This window comes from Eutrigla gurnardus, assembly GCF_963514095.1.
Source record: "Eutrigla gurnardus genome assembly, chromosome: 8".
In the NCBI taxonomy this organism is placed as follows: Eukaryota; Metazoa; Chordata; class Actinopteri; order Perciformes; family Triglidae; genus Eutrigla; species Eutrigla gurnardus.
This window is the reverse complement of record NC_139922.1, coordinates 16,792,185-16,818,083: the sequence shown is the minus strand read 5'-3', so window position 1 is coordinate 16,818,083 and position 25,899 is coordinate 16,792,185. Positions and strand designations below refer to the sequence as shown.

Here is a 25,899-nt window from a genome sequence, read left to right as displayed (position 1 = left end):
AATAGTAGACACCGAACCCACTTCCCCGACAGATGAGTCATTTCTCGAGGAGACCGGACAGAGCAGCCGGCGGACATCAGAGGAGTCTGGTTCACGTCACACAGGAGCCCCGGTGCAACACGAGACCGACAAACCCCGAGAGAGCTCATCCTCCTCATCATCATGTCGGTACCGCAGGCGCGCGAGGGAGCAGCCCCCCTTCAGTTATGCAGGTAGGTCGCTGGATGGGACGCATTAACACGTGTTCGAGATAATAACGCGCTGTTGGTCGACCAGATGAACAGCGCGGATCACCGCCGGATGATAACGCAGATAATCCGCTCCTTGTGTGGCTGCATTACGTCATTCACCGCCGCGTTCTGCCGGTGGTCGATCATGTTCGAGCTTGGTTGACTTGAGGTTAAATCAAACGACGTGTTTCGGATCATTTAGCCCGCGAGGATCCTGTTTAAATCGCATTGTGACGACCTCGCCACCGTTAGCATCGGTAGGAGCTGAAATCAGACGAGCAAGGACACGTTAGCCGCCGTCATTTCACACAAGTGTCATTTATTCACCGTAAACTGGACTCATTTGGCTCCTGTAAGTTTGTTTGGAGCGTGACGTCAAATCGCCTTGATTATGTATTATTGATTGAGACGATAAGCAGGTGAAGAACACTGGAAACATCCGTCAGCGATGTGTCGTTACCGTGTCCAATGACTGCTCCCCTTTTTACATATCTTTGCGATTAACCTGCTTCATTTCCCGGCAGTTTGACTTTATGTGAGCTACCTGTGCTCGCCAGTAGGTGGAGCCACACAGCTCGGTGCCAATACAGCCAGCTCGTTTAATTGCTTGAAGTTGAAGCGTTGTGCGTCTCGCCAGGTGCATTCTTGGAAAGCCAGCGTTGTAAAGCTGCTAGACCACATGTGACGTAATCGCTCCACGAGGTGGTGAAAGCTGCTTCCTTCAGCAGAGTGCAGCAGCCCGGTGACACGGACACGGATTGACATAATCTCCTTCACATTTGATTGGATTAATAAAAGTGGGAAGATTGATGGATGGGTCATTGTATTGCTCATACTAGTCAGAGGCAAGCGTAGTATGGCAAGCCATTTTAACATTTAATAGCTAGACTGAATATGTATTGCAGATATCTGTAATTCAATTCTTCCTAGTCATAAAGAACATTTCAGATATCCACAATGACATTCTTCCTATCCACAATTGTCATTTCAGATATCCACAATGGCATTCTTCCTATCCACAATTGTCATTTCAGATATCCACAATGGCATTCTTCCTAGGACAAATGACGTCACTTTTGCCATTCATGTGTATTGGGCTTTCAATTTCAGATATCCACAATTACATTCTGGATATCTAGAATGAACATTCTGGATATCTGCAATTGAATTCTTACTAGGAGAAACTCCCATTTCAGATATCTTCAATCCAATTGTTACTAGTCATAATTTTCATTTCAGATATCCAAAATGAAAAACTATTCCAGATATCCAGAATGTAATTTTGAATATCCAAAAATACATTGTGACTAGTAGAAATGTCATTATGGATATCCACAATTCATATTATGACTAGTAGAAATGTAATTTCAGATATCTACAATTAGAATTGTGACTAGGAACAATACAATTGCAGATATCCACAAAATGTATTGTTGATATCTGTTGACAGGTAGACAGGACGCCATTACATTTTTTTTTAATTATGACTAGTAACAATTGGATTGAAGATATCTGAAATGGGAGTTTCTCCTAGTAAGAATTCAATTGCAGATATCCAGAATGTTCATTCTAGATATCCAGAATGTAATTGTGGATATCTGAAATTGAAAGCCCAATACACATGAATGGCAAAAGTGACGTCATTTGTCCTAGGAAGAATGCCATTGTGGATATCTGAAATGTTCTTTTTGACTAGGAAGAATTGAATTACAGATATCTGCAATACATATTCAGTCTAGCTATTAAATGTTAAAACGGCCACTTATACTTTTTAAGGATTTTTAGATATCTTAAATTTAGTTTTGACTAGTACAATCAAAGTTGTAGATATCTTAAAATATAATTTTTACTAGTAAGAATGTATTGTGGATATCTTTAATTACCATTTCTCCTAGTCAAATTTACATTTTGACTAGGAGAAATGCTATTATGGATATCTAAAATATAATTACAGATAGCAGTGTGGTTCGATTAAATGTTAAAACGGCTTGCCATAAGCGTAGAGTTCTATCTGGTTTATTGAGCCATACACTCCTCCCCCCCTCCCCACCTGCACGCACGCTGACCAACGTACCGTGCAGTCATGTGATTGGCCGAGAGATCGACGCGACAATATTATTGTTTGGTAGTCGTTTACGTAAGCACGTCATGATTAGTTTTACGGGGTCAAAAAGATGACTGATTTGTGATACCTATTTAAGATATATTTTTTTTCCACTAAACATGATGTTTACTTAACAAAGACGTGCCATTTGTGACGCAATAAAGATCTGTTTATGCTTTAGTGCCATTTTAAGAGACTTAAGCCTAGTTTGATGATTATCAGGATAATATTGTGAATCATAATTATGTTGGGGACAAGCTTGTCATGAAATGTTCCTGTAGTCCCATGCCTGCTCTAAAACTGAGAAATTGTGAATACAGCTGTGTGATGGTCAAAGTGTTTGCAGATTACTTTATGAGGAGATGTTACTTTTTTTTATTGCATCTATTTCCCTGAACCTGCCCCAGAAAAATAATTTCCACACTTCCCACAATGACCCCTACCTTCTGTTTAACCTGTGTGGACAGTTAACGGTGGTTGTGTATGCAAATATAGGCAGTTAGTCAGTTAGTTTGTTTAAACACGGGTTTGTCAAAGATTCTGGCCTTGCCCAAAAGTCAGTGTGTCTCGTGGCTGCAATGTTGAGCCTATAATGGTTTGTCAAATTGGGAAATGGTACTTTTATTCAAGATCAAAATGTGCTTAAAACTCCTAAATGGAACTGAAACATACTGGAATGTTTTTACATTTAGTTAAGAAACAAATCTTTTTATTGCATCCCAGATAAGACTTTCGTTAGTGAACATCCTTTTTAGTGAAAACAATCAAATTATATTAATAATAATCATAAGGTCTCCATGCATAAAATATAGGATAAATACATTTAAAAATATATTTTTATGTCCTGTATTTTTTAAATAAGGCTCCTGACATCTTTTTCAAGTCACTCATGAATATATCCCAATAATGGCAATTCACCAATTTTGATTATTGTGAGTGTTTTTTATCCCCACGTGCGATTCAAATCCTATCCCTATTTGTAAGCTTTATTTTGAATGAATAGAATTGAAGCCACATGGCTTCAATTCTAGAAAATGAGAACTAGGCTTGATAGAAATATACGTTTCTGGGTACTTTTCACTACAAGACTTCACACCTCAGTGATTTGTTCATTGCATGTCGTGAATCAGATCAAAGGGAAGAGAGGATTTCATTCCTGGCAGAGACTTTCACCACCGCAACACGGAAGACAGGCCGGCACTTATAACTGATTTGGTTGTGGTTTTTGTTTGTCATTCTCACCATTTCTTAGCTGTTGTTGAACAATTAGGCACACCGTTTGTCAAACTCTTATCATTGTCATCCCATCTTGGCTGATGTGTCACTGAAATATTTGTCACTCTTGTCTGTCAGCTGTGACACACAAACCTAGACGCGATAATGACAGGTATTACCGGGTGTTGACTTCCAGTCAGAGTTGTGGTGACGCCGAAGGCGGGGTCAACGTTAACACAAGGCCCAAAATCTCAGAAGATAGGAATGTAGAGATCATACAAAAGGGAAGTGAGGCAGAGAGTAAGACTGAGAGTCAGTCAGCGGGCAAAGATGCGTTGCTTTAGGCCTCGGAGCAGCAAGGCACCGGCTGAAGTGGCTGAGACAGCAGCAGCAGCAGCAGCGGTGGAGAAGCGCCAAGTCAGCAGAGATGTTAGGGAAACTCAGCAGGCCTCTAAATATCAACTCAGCAGGTAGTTAATCGCTAACACACACACACACACAGTGATGCTGAATATACAGGATACTCTGTCTGGTTTAAAATGAACCTCATCACAGGAATATTAAACAAATCTAGACTAAATTCCTTTGCTAAACTTTTTAATGGTTGTTCAGACTGTGTCAGTATCGTAGATGCAATAAACAGAAAGGTACATCAACACTTATCTGATATCTCTATGTTTTAGGCTGTCAACAGTTGTATGACCGTGCTAAAGTGATGAGGGTTATGATTATTATTTTCTGGTTAACGTCTCAGTTCTTGATGCCAGGGAACTGTTACTTAGTAAAAGTCTGCACCTGTCTACATGTAAGTCTATCTCAGACTGTTTCTATCATACCGTCCTGTAAACACGTGGCATTAATAATTTCAGGCATCGGTAGCAATCTCAAGATGGTTAATTGTAGTTGTAACCGTCAACAAAACATTAAACATGACTATTGCACAAACAACTCTGTTGGGGGTTTTCGATCGCCTTCCTTTGGACTGCTAATGGGTGATAAGAAACAGAAGTTCTTGCTTTGTATTACACATACATTCTTGCTGAACAGTGCATACCCTTTGTGTTTGTGGCAGCTGAATATGTAAGTAGATTAGATTTTAACTGGTAATACAAGTTCACCCACCGACACCCACCTATGTTGTCATCAGACAGACACGCAGGCTGGAGTTTAAAAAATGTAAAGTATACACCAACAACAAACAATTTTGCTCTATAGACAATGAGTGTCTATCTAGAGGCACATCAAGGCAGATATGTAGTTCCCCTACTTTTGTTGCACTATTACTTCCTTTTTCAGATAAGGTTTCAACAAACAAGCCGTCATCCATCAAAGCCTGATTCATGTATGATAGCTGATTGGGGCGGGCGTGGAGAGTGTTGTCTTCCAATTGGAAGATCGGTGGTCGGTGGTTCGAATCCCGTCTCCTCCAGTCCGCATACTGAAGTGTCCTTGGGCAAGACACTGAAACCCAAATTGCCCCTGAAGGCTGTGCCATCGTCGTGTGCATGTGTGTGCATGAGATTAGCTCAGTCCTTTTTTTATTAAAATAAGTACAGAAGTTGAGTAAGTTAGAGTAAGAAGAGACATGAAATCATTGATCAACAATGTTATAATCTATTGCAGCTTCCCCCTCCTCAAAAGTAGAAAAAATATGTGAAAGGGGAAACAATCAGTTCTCACAACTGGTCAGTTTGAACATTTATTGATCAATCGTATTTTATTTTCCAACAGGATGCCAAGAACTCTTATAACATGCTAAAAAACGTTGTTATCCCAGCATCAGCTCCTCAGTCATGATAACTAATCTCCTCTTGACTGCAGGATCATGACGCCAGACGACGCCAACATTGCAGGCAACGTCCACGGCGGCATCATCCTCAAGATGATCGAGGAAGCCGGGTGCATTGTTAGCACGCGACATTGCAACTCACAGGACGGGGTAAGAGACGACGACTACACTGATAACTGGTGGGACCTCACACCACATACAGGGCTCTCCTGTAGTATTAATAAGGTTCACTATTTTAGTAGCAAAATATGTGAAATCAAACATTTATCTGGTACTAAACGTTCCTTTTCATCACCTGAATAAACAAAGTATATTCATCATAGCCAATAAATATGATGTGTTCAAGAAAGAAAGAAATCATTATCATTACTTACAGTAACTACTTCTTGTTTAAATATGAAAAAAGTGAGGCAAATGAATACCTTAAAGTCGACTTCTCTCCAGCATGTGATCGGTCTCTGCTGTGTTTGACGGGATTTAGAAAATTCACCTTGTTTAGTAACGGTATAAAACGGCTTTGAAATCTCATATTTCCAAACTTCATGGCTGCATTATTATCCTTCCTCTTCTGTGTTGCCACACTTGTTTTCCTCCTCACTGTCGAGGTTTGACTTTTCACCTGGTGAACTCTAACCGACTTTAACCTGCATCATTCCGATAGTCGTCTCACCTGCTAAAACAATGTGATTATATCTTGCTGACGACTTATGAAATGAAGGGAAGTAGTTCTAGGCAGTGTATTCTTAAAACAATGAAGTAAAATTAAATTCAGAAACGACTTTCAGCTTTTAAGCTCCATCTTTCTGTCATGTATTACAAACCTTTTATAAATGCAAAATAATCTCTCATGTTTTTAATATTTAATTCCATCTCCATGCTTTATGTTTAGTGGTTATGTCCTCGTGTATGAAGATAAGTTTCCAGACAGTGGCACCATTATTATCAATCAATCTATCAGATTTAATTTGTACAGTAACAACCAACCATACCGCTGATTATCAAGGAGATCCACACTGTCACAGACACTGAAGAAATAATAAATATAACATCTTAAAAATGATCAAACTTGTTTAATGTTGTGAAAGTATGTGTGATGTATGTCTTAAGTTTCAGGTCTGCCCTTTCTCCTTGTAGGACCGCTGTTTGGCAGCTCTGGTTCGGGTGGAGAAGACGGAGTTCCTGTTCCCCGTGTTCATTGGCGAGGTTGCCCACGTCACCGCCGAGATCACCTACAGCTCCAAGCACTCACTGGAGGTGCAGGTCAAAGTCATGGCTGAGAACATACTCACAGGTGATGAACAGTCCATGCTTATACAACGTACCCCATAATACAGCCTTGGTCTATACAAGTAATATTAGAAATGTTATTACGCCTCTTGATACAATTTGATGAACTCTAAAAAGAAGTGCTCTCTGAGCGTGTTTTGTTTGAGTCTGCTGCCTCACCTACGCAGAAACATTCACCTTCAGCCTAATTCTCTCCCACATCACCGTAGAGGCGAAACAAGAATGGCATGCATTCATGTTCAGGTATTCAGGAAGACAGACAAAACACAAGGATACACACCCACATACAACATTCATGTCCAAAAACCTCCACCTACAATATAACTGGAGGGCACTCAGAGAACGCAGACCTCCGCCAAGACCATGGCCTTATCTCGCAATGTTAATGACAGTGGAAAAATAATTTGCGTGATTCCTGTCCCATGCTACACCCCTTGCACCAAGTTTTATGAGAATTGGGGCGGTAGATTTACCCTCATCCTGCTGCCAAACGGACAGACAAACAAAATGAAACCAAAAATGACCTCCTTGGCTGAGGAAATAACTAGGGATGCAAAAAGGCAAACAAAATCAGGATTCATGGAATAAGTTACATATGATGTTGTGTAATTACATTTAAAAGGTGTCATATCTTGTATCTTCTTTCTGCTGTTTGACCAGTAGATGGCAGCACACAACAAGTAACAGCCCCGAGAAGCATGAAAGCCTGCATTCTGTGCTCTGACAGGGAAATACAAACTAAGGGCCATGTTGATTTCTAGTTTTGATTTGTAGTTCTAATTATTAAGGTATGTGCATATTGAATGCATGCTACGGTCATATGAGAGCATATGCACACTTACTGTATGCAGGCTTACACACACACACACACACACACACACACACACACACACACACATACATACATACATGCTGGTCAGAGTCCCTTGAGGGAAGTTGCAGTGAGGATCACATTTGGCTGACGTAGCGTTATCTTTGCAATGCCAGTGGCAACAATGATGCACAACCACACGCAATGTGCTGACCGTACTCTAACTGCTGGAGTTCAGGTCAAAGTGGTAGAGATGATGATGTCTACATCTATTAACACATGTATAGACACATGCACACCGTGTATCACGGTAATGCTGATGTGAATGAGTTTCACTGGGGGAGTTTCTTGATAAGTTACAAAGGGAGCCTCACTTGTGTGTGTGTGTGTGTGTGCATCTTCAAGAGAGAAAACGACAGAGGAGGAGACAGATGGGGGTGAGACAGAAAGATGTGAGGAGAGAAGCAGACAAACATGTGGATGGGTAAAAAGACAGCAGAGGGAATTAATTAAGAAAGAGTGAGAGTAGGAAAGGAGACAGAAGGGTGAAGGAAAGGAGGTGTGAGAAACAAAAGAAGTAGCCCCCCTAGACAGCCGTTGCCCTAGCAACAGGCTTGTAATGGTTGGTTGACTGGTTGCTGTGCTGGAAGTAGGTTGACGGAGGCGGAGGCAGAGACATTAGATGACAGGTAGAGAGCAGCGCATGTACGTACAGGCATCAGCCCGGACAGTCCGCTACAGAAGGATACCGAAGAGGGCAGATCAGGAAGAGCGCTGATGAACAGAAATATGTATAATATATGACTTATTACTGTGACAGATTGTCTTCTAATAAAACAGAATAATAGCAGACACAGGTGAGCTCCATGATTGATAAATATGTTTATTCATAAATATGTTTTCCCGGTGCTGCTCATAGCTGGTGTAGGTTCACAGTCGGGGCACTGTGGGTGTGTGGAGGAGAGGCTGCAGCTCGGTGGTCTGTTTGGTTACGGCTATAGGAAGTAGGTCATATGCAGGGATGTGTGCATCGGAGTTGTCACAGCTGCTAGCCATATGACACTTATGGATGTTTTTTAATGGATTTATTTCTATCCAAACCTCAGAAGAATTGTCTGTTCTTCACATCATGTAGGGCCCGTGTGAATAAACGGTATAGCACATGTTTGTGTGGAGTATGTGTTCAGGTTTAAAAGGTGGATTTGTGATGCAGTTATGTCATATGTGACTCACGGTGTGAAATGTGACTTTAGATGTGTGTGTGTCACTGTGTGCGAATGTTTGCGTCGTGTGCACGTGTGACACGGTATGCATATGCATAGTGGCTTCGTGCGTGTGTGTGTGTGTGTGTGTGTGTGTGTGTGACTTCATCAGTGTTTGGCCCTTTAAAAGGTTCCTGTGGGGCCGAGGGGGAAGAGAAGATAACGGGAGCAGACATTATTTGCTTCTGTCATGTCGGCTTAGCGTCACGCCTCACACACTGTGGCCCAGTCAGACACGGACGCCAAGTGGAAGTACCTGCACACATGCTCCGACACGACGCGCCCGCCGACGCGACGCAGACTGACACGCGCGGCGGCTGTGTCAGGATGACCTGCGTGCACCCGGAGCCTGATATGCACATGCTGACACATTTTGCATGGAAAAAGTCACACACCTACACTTTCTCACACCCACACAGACGCACACTGAACACACACACACTTCCCTTCTTTCTAAAAGTACTGTGGCAGGACTCCCAGGGTTTTGCATGTTCCTGGCTAGATCTTTTTCTTCTTTTTTTTTTGATGGATTGCTTGGACAGGAACACACAAGAAGACATTTTAGTGTTCGGTTCTAAACCTGCATGTGTGGTTTATGTTTCCATTTTATGCACCTTTGTGTACATTCGAGGGTCAGTGTTTGTGGAGCCGTGTAATCTTTTGCAACTTTTTCTATATAAACGCGCATGCTCTTCTTCATACTGCAGCAGTATGTAGATCAGTCTCTGTGCACAGCATCTTTGTGTTTATGCATTCATGTTTATTTTGTGTGTGTGTGTGTGTGTGTGTGTGTGTGTGTGTGTGTGTGTGTGTGTGTGTGTGTGTGTGTGTGTGTGTGTGTGTGTGTGTGTGTGTGTGTGTGTGTGTGTGTGTGTGTGTGTGTGTGTGTGTGTGTGTGTGTGTGTGTGTGTTGGGGGAGGAGGCAAGCACCCAGGTTCCACAGTCAGTCAGGCAGCATCTCGTCAGGCAGGCCTCAGTCACGGCCCCCCAGGGGAAGGCTGCCTACTGTGGGCACGAGCCGTGATGATTGTCCCCGCTGGGGGGGATTGCACATGCGTACTAACAGACACACAGACCCACACACATCGGCATACACAGATTTGCATGTACCCACGTATGTCCAAATAAATACATGAAAATGCACATGCCTACGCCCGAAACTAAAAAACATGCAGGGGCGCGCGCACACACACACACACACACACCTATATTTTGCACAAATACTTACAAGATCTGCAGGTGTCACATTGCCACACAGGAAAAAAGACCAAAGGCTCATGTATAAATGCACATTCCTGCAGAGGTAATAATGCTCGTGTTGCATGTACACTCAGGCACATATTTACATAAACACAGCATACACACAGATCGTGCCCCTTCATCACACACGCACATGCATAGAGTGCAATGCATTGTGGGTTGAGGCTTAAAATAAGCATGACAGCCCCTGCCATGATCCTGGTTGGTCACACAGCAGCACATGGTGAAAGACTGCTCCGTGAACCTACACAGACAATTTTTTTTAGAACATTTCTGTTATAGGTTTCTGTTAAGCTCCGCAGCTCATCAAACAAAATGAGTCATGATTTTCTGTATTGTTAAATTGTCCTGTCATTAACACCCACCACAGAAGAAATTAAATGTGTAATGTCAATTATATCAAATCAAAATTTAAACTCTGAATCAAATATGTAAAACAAACCAAAAAAAAAAAAAAATGCAGTAAAACCTTTAACAATTTCAAATGAGACTCGTTTGACTTTTGGACCACAAGACATTCCTGAGGGCATAACGAGGCATAACAGGTTAAAGGTCATGGGTCACTCTGTAATCCATCATACAGTATGTGGCATACATATCATAATACTCAAAATGAGGATCAGATATTCCCTTTCAGTCAAAACATTAATACTGGCATGATTTCACATATTCCTATCAGGCTGGAACATCCCACATATGGTTTTTAGTGTAGATAAAAGTAATTGAGCCTTGGCTCAGCACAATGGAAAATCTGTGGTTTTGATCATGGAGATGGAGGACTAAGAACAATCCTCGCTGCACTGTCTCGGAGTCTGGAACATGGCGTACGGAGAAAAGAAAACAAGGGGGTTTCTGCTCAGAGGGAGAATGAAGGGTAGCGGGCAAGAGTCAACGGGGAGAGCGGAGGGGCGACCGAGTAAAATCCAGTGATAAATGAAATGAAATCGCTTGAGGTGAAGGAAATGGATGAGGGTGACGTGGCCGTAAAGGGAAAGGGAGGAAAAGAAGAACAAGGAGGAATGGAAAAAGATGAGAGATTAAAAATCTGAACCGACTGTTAAAAGTCTTTGAGAACATAAAATGTCCATTTGTGAAATTTCAGCAATTGCATGAAGCAACGATTGATGCCTTAAACTTTGATTAAAGTGGATTGGCCGGTGCATAAGTGCTGGAGGGAATCCCAAATCAGCAGCAAAAACTCTCTGATTTATAATTAAATATGACTGAGTGCAGTGTTTGGGCATTCTGCTGCCCATTGTACAGTTTAAAACAGCCTTTGTGTCTAAAGCTGCTCGACAACAGCTTCTAGTGCTGTCTGCTTTGTCATAAAAAAGCCAATTTACTGGATTTTTGTCTCATAATGACCTTAAAGTTTGAGGATAAACACAAAGACAACCAGATTAATATGATTTCTTTTTGGCAGCAGACTCCCAGACTTTGGTTGTGCTTCCATTTATTGCTACGCTTATCAGTATATTTTATAACTGCTTCTGCAAAAGTGCTTTCTCTTTGCTGATACATTACACTCTTGTAAAACCAGCCAAGTACTTGGATTGTTTCCTATGTAATATCCTGCAGCTCACAGAAAGTCTCCCTCTTACATGTTTATGCACTCAATGCACTGCCGCACCAATACACCATCAATTAAAGAAAAAAAGCTGCTGCCTGGTGTCATTTGTCTTAGCTGTCATCATAGATGCTAGAGTGCCCTTTTGCATTCATTGTTCTACGGCTGCCACCAGATGAATTTGAAATACCGTGTGCAAAGTCACAGTTCTGTTGTTCACAGAGTGTGTAACTGTGAGGGAGCAGATTTTTTTGGAGCTTGTGTTCAGGATGGATGCAGCCAAAACCTTCCTTTCACTAATTCATTAATGCTAACTAAGTAAGCCAGCTGTCCCTCCTGCTAGTTGAAACCTCTCCTTCGTGACAGAATTCAATGCTCTTTAATAACATAGAAAACAACACTTACAATAAACCCATTCCTCAATGTTGAGCGACTGTTTCTGCAGCATTTTACAAAAACGAGATGCAACATGCATGATACTGCACGTATGATGAGGACTAATATGTGCTGTTGTAGTAGACACACTGTGAAGGGAAGAAGGGTGCAGTAAAGGCAATGACATGGTCAAACATTGACATTGACTTCATTTGATGCGGCAGGATTTGAAATTCAAAGCCAGTTCCCTGGGTGCATTCTGGTCAAAAAGGTTGTCTGTCCGGCTGGGAATGGTTAATTCCGGTGCTTTCACCCTTCACCCTCCACCCTCCGTCCCTCTCTCGCTCATCGTCTTCCTCCCTCCATCCTAAACACAGTTCACTTAAAAGGTCCAGCAGGAGCTAATAATAGACCGAAGTCACTCAGTCTGACTCAGTAGAGTCAAGGATATGTAAATATGCCTTTCTCCTGTGGGCAACTTCCTGGTTGCTGGCAGGGGCGGGAGCCAATGAGAGGGGGATAGAGGAGCACGGTCGCCATGGCGACGTGGACCGGCTGCCTGCACTGTTTTAACTAGGGTGTAAAATGCAAATGTTATTCTCTGAGAGTAGCCTCTGCTGCCGCTCTCTTCTCACAACTTCACATTTCCTCCTGCAAAGTCTCCGTCTGTTAACCGCCAATCAAAAGGGCACACTATGATGTCACAATTTTCATTATGTCATATTTTCTTATTTATAAGATGTCCTGTTTTTATGCCCATGTACATGTAATGCACGTTTATGCAACTTTAACTTCGAATGTATTCTGTATTCACGAGTACAGTAGAAGATATGGGCAAGGCAGCAATTGCAAAATCTTTAAACTACCATCGCGTTAACTAAATGAATCTGAACACAAGCCTCATCAGTGGTGATGAGACGCATCAACCCACCAAGTTCATCAGATGCTGCAGCCACAAGTAATAGCCTTTAACACTATAAGACGGTGATTTCATTTCAATCTGCTGGCCCCGTGCTGTCTTTAATCTGCGCGCCTCCCCTGTGTGTCGTAACAACACAACCTCAAAATAGCCCCACTCTCTCTCTCTCTCTCTCTCTCTGTTAGCGAATTAAGAGAAAAAATATGAGCAGAATAGAACGGATATCGCTATGGCAACCTCGCCACCTGATTTCTATGAGATGTGATTTCCAGTTCTGACTTCTGATTGTCTTCCGGTTCTGAACCTTCTGTGGGGCTAATTCCACCAACCACCAACGTGTTTCATGTGCTGTTAGAGGCCTATGGAAATGGTGGACCAAACATCTATTCTTGGGATTCTTGTGCATGTGTTTCCCTCATTGGTGATGAATATGGTTTCATATCTGTGTTCAAAACGGAGCCAAATCTAAGGGATAAACTGTTAAAGTGATAGCACTTTTATCCAGGAAATGTTCCAAGACAAAAAATAACAATAATACTTTAAATATCTAAACCAGATAAAAATACTCCAATAATAAGCCATATTTTAGTTTAATTCAACGTGTGTCCGTCCAAATGGGGTTTATTCATTTATTTGATGATCGAGAGAAGTTTTTAGTTGACATCTCGCCAAATAAAACGATCTCTCACATTATTGTGACGCGTTGTTGTGTCAACTGCCGAAGAAGAATATTTGTCCAGAGAATGAAATGAGTGAGCCGCCGTAGTATTTCATCCATTTTATAACCACAACACATAAATGTGGACCTCAGGATTTAGGGATTATGCTAAAGCCCCGCATTCACTGAGAGACTTTGTTTAGTCAATGTGAGTTTGTGTTCTGAATAGACGTGAATGATCGTCTTTGAAGTCCTCATTTGTTTTCTGCTCCTTTTGTCTGCAGAAGAAAGACGTTAATCGTCAGGCAGCGCCGCTGGATTTGGCTGGATTGGCTTTTGTTGGGGTGTTAATAAAAGTGACAACATATATTTCAAACTTGCGTGCTCCATTGTCTTTTTGTTTAAGACGTGTCAAAACTCCTTGTTTATTGGTTTACAGTCACAAAACTCAGATTGTGTCCGTTTATTTGGGGGAAGAAAGCTGCAGAATTCCTCACTGACATTTTCCTCCTGAAGAAGAATTCAACCTTTTCTCTGTGGCTGCAGGTGCCAAAAAGCTGGCCAACAAGGCAGCGCTGTGGTACGTTCCCTGCTCTCTGCAGAATGTCGACAAGATCATGGATGTGCCCCCCCTCAAGGTACATGGAAAAGTTATCGCTCTGACCTTCATGGAACGAAGTTTGGCATTTTTACCTGTCAGCTTATCTCTGTCTCTATCCGACTCTCTTCCTCCGTATTAAAACGGTGTGAAAAGTCACTTTTGCTTGTCTTGAATATCAATGCGGTAAACTTTGCACCCGTGCAGAGAAAGGTATTTGAGTGTGTCCACCTTTGCACATGTTCTCACTGTATATGCTTTGTCTGTAGTATGCCAGTGAAGAAAAGGAGGAGCAGGGCAGGAAGCGCTACGAGGCTCAGAAGATGGAGAGACTGGAGACCAAAGCGAGGATTGAGGAGATCATGCCGCCTTCACCCACACCAGGTGACTTCCTCCACTCAAGGCCTCAAATCAAATATTTGAACTTTGCTAAATATAAATAAAATATAATAAATATTCATACCATCCATCGCTCTTCCTTTTACAACTCAATGATGTGATGATGAAGTCAAAAGCAAATATTTTCTTCAACGTGACAAGAAAAGAAAAAAATATTTCAGCTGACTCTGATCATTCTTTAATATGTTTGAATATGTTGGTTTATACTGTCAGATAAATTAGAGTTCTCAGTTGTTACACAGCAAAACACTTGTTTGGATATTGTGTTGAAATGTTATGAGTGAAGAATCCCTTGTGCACTTTCGGTAATAAATGTACGTACACTGTTGCTAATTTGTGCCTTCCACTAAACATTACAATCTGCATAATGGACACTCAAGAAGATTTTTGTCAAATAACATAGAAGTTGAAATCAAAGGAACATATTTGCTCCGTAAATGTGTTCTATCATCGTGCTAATAAGATTCATAACTAATTCTGTAATTTTGTCATGTTCATTCAACTGCAGAGGATCCACCAAAAGGTATGCTTACGTGCTCCACAGGCTGCATGTCAGTAGGGAGGTGTGCAGAAGCATGTCGTTTATGTCAGTGTTGGTTTGCTTGGACAAAATACACGCCAACAAGGTTTCAATGCAAAACCTGCTATTTTTCACATTTCTTTTGTTGTGTTTGTGTGTTTGCATCGCAGAACAATACACGGTTGGTTTCAGCCAGTCCAGTCTGATCCATTTGGTGGGCCCGTCTGACTGCACCATTCGCCAATATGTTCAGGGTGGTGAGTCCAACTGTTACTTTTCATTTCCATCATCACGGGTTGAACAGTTAATTAGGTGGACCGTTGACTTTCTAAAGTTTCTGGCCAGAAATGAAACTACAATTAAAACTAGGGTCCGGCCGTTCTTTTTGCTGTGGAGAATGGAGAATCTTGAATCAACCATTAAGAAATTCTTTTAATATTAGCCGTGATTGAAAATAGCGTTAAAAAACATTCTAATAATTGCAGCTCATACATTTTTAGCCACTTCTATGTCACTGTTTAGCCACGTTTAGCTCGTGGCTCTCACCATCCCCCGTCAATCCATAGGCAGTTGCTATGAGACAAGCTGAGTATAGACTTACTGCTGAATGTGGACAAGCAGGTACCTACGGTAAACCAGCGGCTGCTGAAGAAAGTCTGAAACAATAAGTTGTTTGGTTAATGTTATTTACCTGAAATCTGTTAAAAATGCAGGGAGGGATGCATGAAAGCCTATTTGTCTTCATTTACCTTTTCATGGAAGAGGCCACTACTCATACTGACCGGCCTTTGTAGGCTCTGTTAGCTGAGAGAATAGACTACAGACAGTGTGAGTTGTACATATTTATCCATACTGGGAGGCCAAAGGGAGCTTATACAGTAGGTGATAATGATAGCTGTATAGCTGCATAACGCCATAGTAGCTGATCCTGCTTTAAACCACCAACAATGTGAATGTTATCTCGTCCCTCCATAGGAAGCTATATAAAGAAAAAACTATCTAATACACTTTCTTCACTCAAGTATGAAGCGGTGAATTTCATTTTCATTCCTATTAAAATATTCGGATCCAAGTTCAAATGTACCACACGGTGTCTGTGTGATTGCTCCGGTACTAACAGCTGCTGACAAGCAGTGTTTCCAAGTCGCCCTCTGCCATTAGTCTCCAGTGTTTGTCGGATTTCTTTGTCGTTCTCGTCTAATGTGAAACAAAGAGCTGGTGAACTGCATTACACTGTTTGATATTCAAGGCAGGGACGAGCCTGACCAGCCACATCCTCGGGACAGTATGGAAGTCCTGCAGGGGAGAGAAGGAAACCTACAGCAGAGAATGTACAGCCAGATGGTGAAAGGCTATGAGGGTTGGGTGGGAGGAGAGCGATTTATAGGAGAAGAGGACGCGATACACACATAGAAATCGAGGCAAGGATCGATGGAATGCAATGAGTAAAGAGTGATCAAACATTTCACATATAGAGTACATGCAGTGCAAGTTCACAGTGTTTACAGTATCGACGTTATTCCAGCCATTCTACGATTTCAATTTGTGAATTGCCGACAATTTCTTATAGCCTCTGGCATTAACCTCCAGACTGTGTGATGGAACAGCATGTCCTGCGGCAACACAGAATGGGCACAAGAAGAAATACTGCTGAATTGAATCCAAAGTGAAACGCCCTTGAGAATTTTGTGGCTCTTAGTACGTAGTTCTCCAATGGAACGTATGAGTTAATGGTTGTTTGGTAACGTGTGTGAATACACAGCTTGTCGTGAGTGATGGCACATTTATTTGTGTGTACGTGAGCACTGTTGCGTTTTGAAATCACCGCTCGGATCGTTACTTGCATTGGCATCACGGCTGTGATGGCGCGGAGACCGGAATGACGAGGACAAAGCTGGAAATGGACAACGAGAACAACAAATGAGAAATAGAAGGTCTTCATAACGGGGAATTCACGGCGCTGATGCCGTTTCCAATTCGGTGCTCCACTGACGAGCGAGACCACTCAGAGGATTAAATTGTCTCTCTGTGACTTCTCTCTTTGACCTCGTTAAAACTTCCGACTGGGCCTATTCAATCATCGTTGAGTAGAAAAGGTATTTTTAGTATTTGGATGGGGCTTTCAAAAACGGCATTGTGGGCCTCTTTTTCTGCACAGAACCAAAAAAATCCTCAATTTAAACACTTTATGTGCATCATAATCCTTCCTTAATATTTACTCTTTATCAAGGATTTGATTAAGATTCCTAAAAAGTTTGCAAACAGTACAGAGAACAGCAAACTAAGATTAAAAGTAAGACAAACAACTCATTTAGCAAGCACTTATCTGATATGATATGATTTGATGGCAGCCACCCGTAACCAAAAACCCAAATTATCTAGATGACCCAAACAACATTTAAATAATAAAAGAAAGAGCAAGCTCTCACTGGAAACCATTCTGGCAGCATGTGTAACAAATCCAACATTTTATCAGCACAGAGCAGATGCTTTTTATTGGTCGAGGTATATTGTTTCTGGCAAGATATTCCTGCCTCATGCTGCCATTTCTATTGAGGTCAGCTATGTAAAGAGGCCATCAGAGAGACAGATAGTCTGGAAGAAAAACAGACGAGAGACGTTGACTGAGAAAGAGAGGCAATGAGAACAGGACGGGACAGCAGGGCGGGAGGCGGGGGGAGCAGGGCGGGACAGATAAGTGTTGCACGTGTCATGGATGCCTTTTTAATTTAGCAAGCTGGCTAACAAATCTGTCCAATTAATAAAACAAATGTGGAACAAGCATGCAGGTCATTTAGAATAAACACACACACACATCCCTTCTCTCTCTCTCTCTCTCTCTCTCTCTCTCTCTCTCTCTGTCTCTCTCTCTGTCTCTCTCTCTGTCTCTCTCTCTGTCTCTCCCTCTCCCTCTCTCTCCCTCTCTCTCCCTCTCTCTCTCTCTCTCTCTCTCTCTCTCTCCCCCTCTCTCCCTCTCTCTCTCCCTCTCTCTCTCTACATGCCATTGCTCATTAAGCAATGTTCCCTGTTGTTCGCCGCTGCTGCTTTCACTACACTTATTTTGTTTACATAACTGGAGTCAGGTCAGGCCGCCAGGACGCTCGCTCTCGCTTTCACTCCGTCCTCTCATTGGAGAAAAGCAAACTGACTTCTACATGACAGAGCCAGGTGATTCATTTACTGTACCGTTTCCCTTTTGGTGTTATGGACAAGTTTGAGCCTAAGGAGACATAAAGCACATGCACAAATACATGGACTTTAAGGAACACGCACTCCACATGTGCACCCGTCACAATTCTTACTTTTTTCCCCCTCTAAAAGCACTTCTCTTTAGGTCTCATTAAATATACCAGAATCCTGACTGACTCGCTGCAGATTGTAATAGCACAGCCCAAATGTGACCCGCAGCCATCCATCCAGAGATTCGACAATTATGTCACTGAGGCTAATGTGGGCTAACACGATTGTGTCAGCGTAAAAACATCCATTTGGTCAGAGATGCTTTGACAGTGGTACGGGGTTCTCCTCCTGCCCTGATTGGACATCGCATTCTTCATTTATTTGACAAGCGCACCCTGTCTCGCTTGTCATGCAGATTAGATTTGGAGCGTATTCATTCATTGGAATAACTTTCTTCTGATGCAATCCCCCCCTGTGAATATGTTTACAGTAAGGTCTGTGGATGATCCATCGCTGAACATGTCTCAAATCACAACCTGCTGTTATTTAATCTAATTCTTCAGTGGCTTGAGATTCCCAATCCATTCCTTTCATCACCATATGCTGCAGTGGCAGCGGGAGTGTAGGGACGGATACACAGAGAACTGATCAGACAAAGCAAAATGCACGATACCACCAAGAGTACGTGAGAAGAACATGTGTTTTTGTGATGTTTGAGTTGAATGGATCACATTTCTGAAGCGTAGACATCACACAAATCTGATAAATACCCCCATGTTTGCAAAACCAGATGTTGAGGGATGAAGGCCTGCGACACCTGGGTGTGTAATGAAAGTCTCCGACATGAAGCCTGGAAATTGTCCAAATGCTGGAAGAGATCAGAATCTTTGTTTACCTTTTTCTCTCCTCAACTGTCCTTTTCCTTGTTGCTTTTTCTTTACCGTCTGCCCACCTCTCTTCAATATCTCATGCTCTCTCTCCCTCTCTCCTTCCTCGCTCTCCTCCTTCCTTCATGTTCGAAGGATGCGTACCACCTGTTTCCATGGAAACAGCAGTTGATTGCCACAGGTCAACGCCGCTGCAGGCTGATTAAAACAAATACACTGAAGAATTGATGCAGGACACACTAAGTTTCCTTTCGTCATCTGAATCACAGAAATAAATACACAAATGGAGGGGGTGGAGGTGTTGGAAATACAGGTGTGTGTGTGTGTGTGTGTGTGTGTGTGTGCGTGCGTGTTGAGCCAGGGACTTCCAGAGCACAAGAACACATCCATCACTGTGACTCTATACTATCTGTCCTCTGCCCTGATCTGTGCTCAGAGTGTATATAAACACACTGCCTGACACAGAGGAATTCAGCGAGACAGGGATATGTCCACTGGAGCTTGTGTGATCGACCTTTGTGAGGACAGAGTGTGTTTTCTTGTGTGTGTGTGTGTGTGTGTGTAGCTCTACCTCTAGCTAATCTTTCCTCCAAAACCAACATTGGTTCAGAAATAAAATAGTGGATCGGCTGCACCAGTGGGACTTTTAGAGGCCCAAGAGAAGGGTCTGTAAAAACATCAAGACATCTTGATGCCCGTGAGAGCCAAGTTCCTGGTCTAAAAGAGACACTGGTTCTGCCTCCCCTGATGGACTGAGATATAGAGTTACAGCAGCCAATTTACCTCTAATAAATAAATAATATAAAACTTAAATCATTACAACCTTAAACAGAAACTGAATTACAATTAAAGCTAGAGCTGTACGACTAAATAGGAAGTAGAGGCCTGGATGACTGATCTCAGAGCTTGAAACATGCCACCAAATATGCTTCAGAAAACAGAACCACAAATACCACCGTGCTTGAAGAACCATCTATTGACCACACTGCCACCTCAATCATCTGCAGTCTGCAGGTCTGCAGCTCTTCTCATCAGGCCACGGACGGCCCAACAACCTCCATCAACCTCCATCAAAGAATGGCAGCAGTAAATAAAGCCTTCTCTCATCTGAATTTTGACAGCTGGACACTTTAAGACAAATTATAATACAGGAAAGTGACGGGGACTTGTAATCCAATCCCCTGGTACCAGTATTACCCACTGAACAAGCTGATATCATCCAAACACAAAATGAAGCAGATGTTTCGGTTGTAAAATTAATATAACAAGTTAAGTAAAAGAGCAGGAATGAACCATGTTTATTACAGTTACTAAGGTTCTGCATTTAGAAAAGTCATCTGCATGACCTTTGCCATCACAGCCAGAGGTGCATTTTATCTGAATGCCCTTTATCTGACAGAATGTCCTTTACAGGAATCCTATCTCTGAGATTTCCAGAGTATGTGGAGTCCACGGAGCTTATAGTGTAACACAATTTTCCGGACATAACGTCATGGTTGTTAAGGTGTGTAGTCGAGATTGCCACAGCTGGAATGGTAAAATGTACCAAGAAAAAGAAAAGGCAGCTTATGGGACTTTCAAAGAGGATGTAGGTGGGTTGCTGCATGGCAGTAATGTTAACAGGAGCCGTTTCTATAGTAACTGCTTGTTAGGAGGCTGTTTGAGCCGTTTAATACTGTCCACGATTAAAGCACTTGTTGGGGAGGGGATGAGAAGGACGGACAGATTGTCAGAGGGAATCAAAGAGGCAGATACAAAGATGGAGTGAGTTTCAGAAGTGGTGAGAGAATTTGAGAAAGGCAGGGGTCACGAACGCTTTGCCGTCCGATATCTCTTGGTCTTAGTGTGCTGTGCTGGAGCTGGTTCTAATTAAAAGGGCTTGAAGTTAGTCGACAGAGTTGATGGGCGACAGGACTGCCCAGAAGACCCCCTTCATTGTTCTCATGCCGGTTTTGCCGACGGACAGCAATGTGCGCGAAGATTTGGGGAAATCGTCAGAAGGAATCTAATCACAGAGGTACTCTGCCCCATGGCAAACTGGGCTGCACTAGGGACTTGGTTACTAATTGCCCTTTTTCCCCATTTGGAGTGAGCTGTCTTTCCTCTTCACACACACCATCTCCACCGTCCACCATCCCCCCCCCGACTCTGCTTTTCGTGTTCCCACCCTACGGCAAAGGGAGAGTCATAGTGTGCCATGTCACCCTGTGAATGTGTAACGCCAGGCCCAGGGCTGTCTTGGCCTCGCTTGTCCTCATTTGCAGTCTCGCATTGAGCCTCACTTCAACCTTTTCCATCGACTGTACAAGGAGAGGGTTTTTTTGTTGTTGTTGCAGGAGTTGCATTAACAGTTCTTCTGATGGTGGTGATTAAAGATGAGCATCTTTGACGCTCAAGGACAGCGCAGTCCTTCACTTGATTTGGCTCGACATTCAAGTCGTAGCTTTGTAGTGCACTAGATGAATGGAATACCCAACACAATCTCATCATTCTTTTGTCAAGCGAAGTAGATGTTACATACAAATGCTCCATGTTTGCATGGTGATGTAAGTAAGGCAAGGTCAGCAGCAGACTGTGAACAAATAACAATGGGAGGAGCTTTTGAAAAGAAATGGAGGTTGTCGGCAGTTACCTGCACTCAGTCATTATTGACAACATTACAATTATTTTAACCTTATTTAGTTTTATGTGCAAAATCATTCATGTGTCAGTTTTTTTTTAAGGAAAAATTTGGATAACAACGACCTTTACCGGTTACTGTGCCTTATTGCCTCCCAGCTTGGCCATCCAGACTAATGCTGGCTATAAAACAATATTTTTGAACGAGCAGCTTTTAACTACTCATAGCTACTTTTAGGCCGTGGGAAGGAGTGGGGAAAAGTGAAGAACATGAGTAAACCCCCCCAGCTGGGGAGCAAGACCACGGGAGTCCACTCTCAGAAATACACAGTCCAACCCACAAATAACCACGTCCTTAGTGCAATTCTATTTATGTTTTTCTCCAACAGAGTTCCAGAGTTTGTGCCATGTCATAAAATTATATTTGTGGCTTTTCCAGTCTAGCCATCAAACACTTAAGCATTCAATTGGTACCATAGCATGCTGAGCAGGGCTTCGTCCTTTATTTACCCAGAATGACCTCTGAACGATAGATTAACATGCTATTATAGGAGAAGTTATGAATATAATCTAATTCTTACCATTCAATATTCCCAAATGAAAGATGATTTGAATGCTAATGTGTTAATATTGTCTTCTTCCAGCTAATATATAGGAAATAGGACTACTGTTATGGACCCAATAGGAACAGTTGTACAATAGATTATGTCTGGAGCTGTGCTGGACTGCGTCAGTCCCATTAAAAGGGGACAGTTCAAATCCATAGGAGCAATAGGGAAGCAGCTTTTATCATTATGGTGTGCAAGACCATCCGGCAGTTAGTTGGGAATTCATTCCTCGCTCAACATTTTCTTTTGGAGTTAATTAAGGTAATGGATGACCTTTAACACTAGAACATATTAATGTTAGTTTGCATATTCTAGACTAGATTGATGGTCTTGAAAAATGACTTTGGTCCTTTTTTAAATCTACAACAACTTCATTGGGTTTTGGTTGCCTGGTAACAGCAAGGTGGGACAGGAGCGCAACCTCCCAAGCACCTCGGATAAAAGGATGAAAGTGGCACGGCTGATGTTTTTGGGAGCAACATGTGAACATCCAACAGATACAGAGCAACATTATCCTTCCTTTGAAGTTGTGTTCTGTACAGCCAATATTCACTGTCTTTGAGCTATAAAGCAGCGTATAGAGGGAGGGATACTCCACAGATGCCGCTTCAAAGTTCACTTAAAATATTGATCACAGCTGCTTTAAGGTATACTAACTTTGTTACTATTAGCTCAATATTCTCAAAGTCACCAAGAGTGAAATCTTTAGATTCAATTCATCCAATATTTACATTTAATTTCAACACCTTGTCAGGTCATGATCCATCTCAGTTAAATGTTACATGCTTAGACACGACCAGTCCAGGCTTGGAATAGCAGCAGCCTGCTCTGCCTTGTACCCAGGGGAGATTTTCAATCTTAGGTGAGATCCCATCAATTTTCACAACAAAGCCGAGATGGATAAAGAAAAAAAAGAAAAAATCAAGATGGGTTTTGGAAAATGCTTCACAACAGGCTGGTGATATATTTCGTTGCCCAGGCGGACTTTAAGCTTGTCATGTCTTTGTCGCCTTTCTGAACTCTGAGCACATCATGAGCCTCTTCTTATCAGAGGGGTTTTTAATGGATATACTTCCTCAATCAACAGGGTTTTAGTTGGAGTTCAAGACGATGGAGCTTTTCATGTGTTGGAGCTCTGTCACTTTCATAGTGCCAGACCTGAGTTTAACCACATAATCACACAACAAAGTCACAGCTTGGTGCAGTTTCTGTAGCATTTTGAAATAGCGTTGGGAAGTGCATTTTTCCTTCCCCTCTGACCAGGGTTTGGAGGGAAATGAAATGGAAGTGATGCTCAGGCCATTTGGGATAAGATGATGTCAAAGTAAATGGCATTTTTTAATCCTTAATCAACTCAGCGGGTCCACTCTTACAGCGAATGCTGCATTTGGGAGCAAGGAGCACATTCTGTTTATACTCCCACACATTTGGCTGTCATAAATAGAGCCACGCAGTGCGGATGATGGGCGCCTTAAGGAGTCATCAGCAAGCAGACTTATTGATTTTCTGTAGCCTGAGCGATACAGAAGCAACTCGGAGGAAAGGATCGGGGCAAACCGGAGCGCCTGGTGGAGAGTCTGAATATCTTTAATTGAGCATATGTTCACAAACACAAGCGCATCACACATGCACACACACTTTCTCCAACATGAGAAACAGATGCCTCCCTCCTACTCGCTTGTTCTCATCTCCAGCCCACCCGCTCCGCACCAGATCACCCAGCTTCTGTGAGAAACCCAACAACTGCTTCCTTCACACACGACACCGACTGTGATGACCGTAGGTGTGCACGTGTTAACAACTGCAGGTGCAGGTCTGTGGACTCCTGTGTCCTCGTCGGGAGCTCCGCTTCTTTAGGGGAAGAATGACTTCCAAGCCTTACTGTAATCGGCACCTTTTTGATTTGAAGCATTTCCTTCCTCTTCAAATCATTTGCGAGCTTTTAGTTGGCAGAGTGATCCATAAACATTTTTGATGATGGATTATTTGATACGCTCTCACATCTTAAAAGTATCAGATTGGTTTGAACGGTGGCTGGTTAGTGTTTGGAGTTTAATTTCTCTCACAGAACAGCTTGTATTCGTCTCGCTGCCAGTTGTAAGACATGTTTAGAGTCTTAATTATCAAACAACCACAAGATCTAGAACACAAGGTTGTAAATAAAGGTTTAATAACGTGCAGCGACTAGCTTTCCAGCGATCGCCGCGTCTTCTCCAGATGAAGGCCATCTGTTGAGGCTCTGCTCTAGTGTGCTAAGGCGTTTGCCTCTTGCCTGTTAATGAACTGCGCTGTTTAAGAACTAAATAATGTGATAATGTGGAACTACGCAGGAGTCGAGACCGGTTGTAAACCATGCACAAACCTATTCATCAGCGCACATGTGCAAACATGCATGGTGGAGGTATTTTGCCAGCGATCACATTTTATATTGGTACGGTAAACATGCTCCATGCTCACGCCAGCGAAGCGAAGTACATCCGGCATTCATGGAAAGGTTAGGATATCTAGGATCCAGCAGCAAAAGTGAACTGCAGTCAATGAACCATGAGTACTATAGAACATAGAGAGTAGGCTGTTTCTTTATGTTCAGACTTGATGACTCATCCTGAAAATTATTCTGAAACTTTTCCTCAGGTTGAGTCAGCAGTACTTGTTAATGCTACTTTTGCAGTGAAACAAACACTTGAATCATAATACTGGAAGTATAAATTGAATATGCTGTTTGATGTACAAGACACAGAAACGTAACTTGTTATTTTACAACGTTGAGAGCCCAGAGAAAAAACAGAATACTCAGAACAAATACCAAACATGTGTTAATCCCCCGGTGAGGATCCTGTCTATTTTACAAAAGTCCCACTGTGTTTGTGTGTCTGGAGCAGGTGTGACCATGAAGCTGATGGATGAAGTCGCCGGCATTGTGGCAGCTCGCCACTGCAACACCAACATTGTCACCGCCTCTGTGGATGCCATCAACTTCCACCGCAAGATCAACAAAGGTGACATAGAGAATACAGCGGTCTATGAATTCACACCAGGCTCTTTTAAATGGGACTAGCCAGATATGAGATTTGGGATAAACGTCACAATAAGTAGATCGTGGTGAATTTTCATCATCGGGTTACGAGATCTTACGATGTCTGATCATCTGATTTAAGATTATTTTATTTTATTTTCACAAAAAAAAAAATTATGCGCAGGATAATCCTGACATGACATTTTCATGTCGTCCTCGTCCACCATCAACACTAACTGTGTTTAGTGGGGCTGCTACTCCATCTGGAAAAACACACCGTTGTTATGATATAACTTTTTTCCATGACCAAGGTTTGTCTCTGTGCCGTTTCCTCACCGTTAAAGTGAGATATCATTGATTGTATTTGCAGACAAATTCTAAGCCTCTTACTTTAAAATTCATTCAAGGATTGTTCATTCATTCAAAGTGTCCACTCACAACTTTAAGGCTTTTATATTCTGACATTTGAACATTGGGTTAAAGGTTTTATTTGCAGCACAGTTTGGACAACGCAGGTAATCCAAAGTGCTCGTCAGGACATTAGGAAGCAAAGATAAAGTACATAAATCCACAGAGAAACAAGCGTACTCTCCTG

At 42.3% G+C, this 25,899-nt stretch overlaps 1 protein-coding gene across 3 annotated transcripts in view; it reads left to right on the top strand.

Annotated features, from left to right (window-relative positions):
- The window catches only part of acot7 (acyl-CoA thioesterase 7), a 40,131-nt gene continuing 14,232 nt past the window's right edge, over positions 1-25,899 (top strand). The window contains exons 1-8 of one of the 3 annotated variants that reach the window (XM_084016313.1): positions 1-212; positions 5,371-5,488; positions 6,473-6,629; positions 14,024-14,115; positions 14,345-14,459; positions 14,983-14,997; positions 15,165-15,251; positions 25,171-25,287. In XM_084016313.1, the coding sequence (XP_083872439.1) occupies positions 163-212; positions 5,371-5,488; positions 6,473-6,629; positions 14,024-14,115; positions 14,345-14,459; positions 14,983-14,997; positions 15,165-15,251; positions 25,171-25,287 (751 nt within the window). In that variant the 5' untranslated portion in view covers positions 1-162. Of the gene's footprint in view, positions 213-3,832; positions 4,020-5,370; positions 5,489-6,472; positions 6,630-14,023; positions 14,116-14,344; positions 14,460-14,982; positions 14,998-15,164; positions 15,252-25,170; positions 25,288-25,899 lie in introns of those variants that run through there. The other 2 variants (XM_084016311.1, XM_084016312.1) reach the window with 2 other exon arrangements.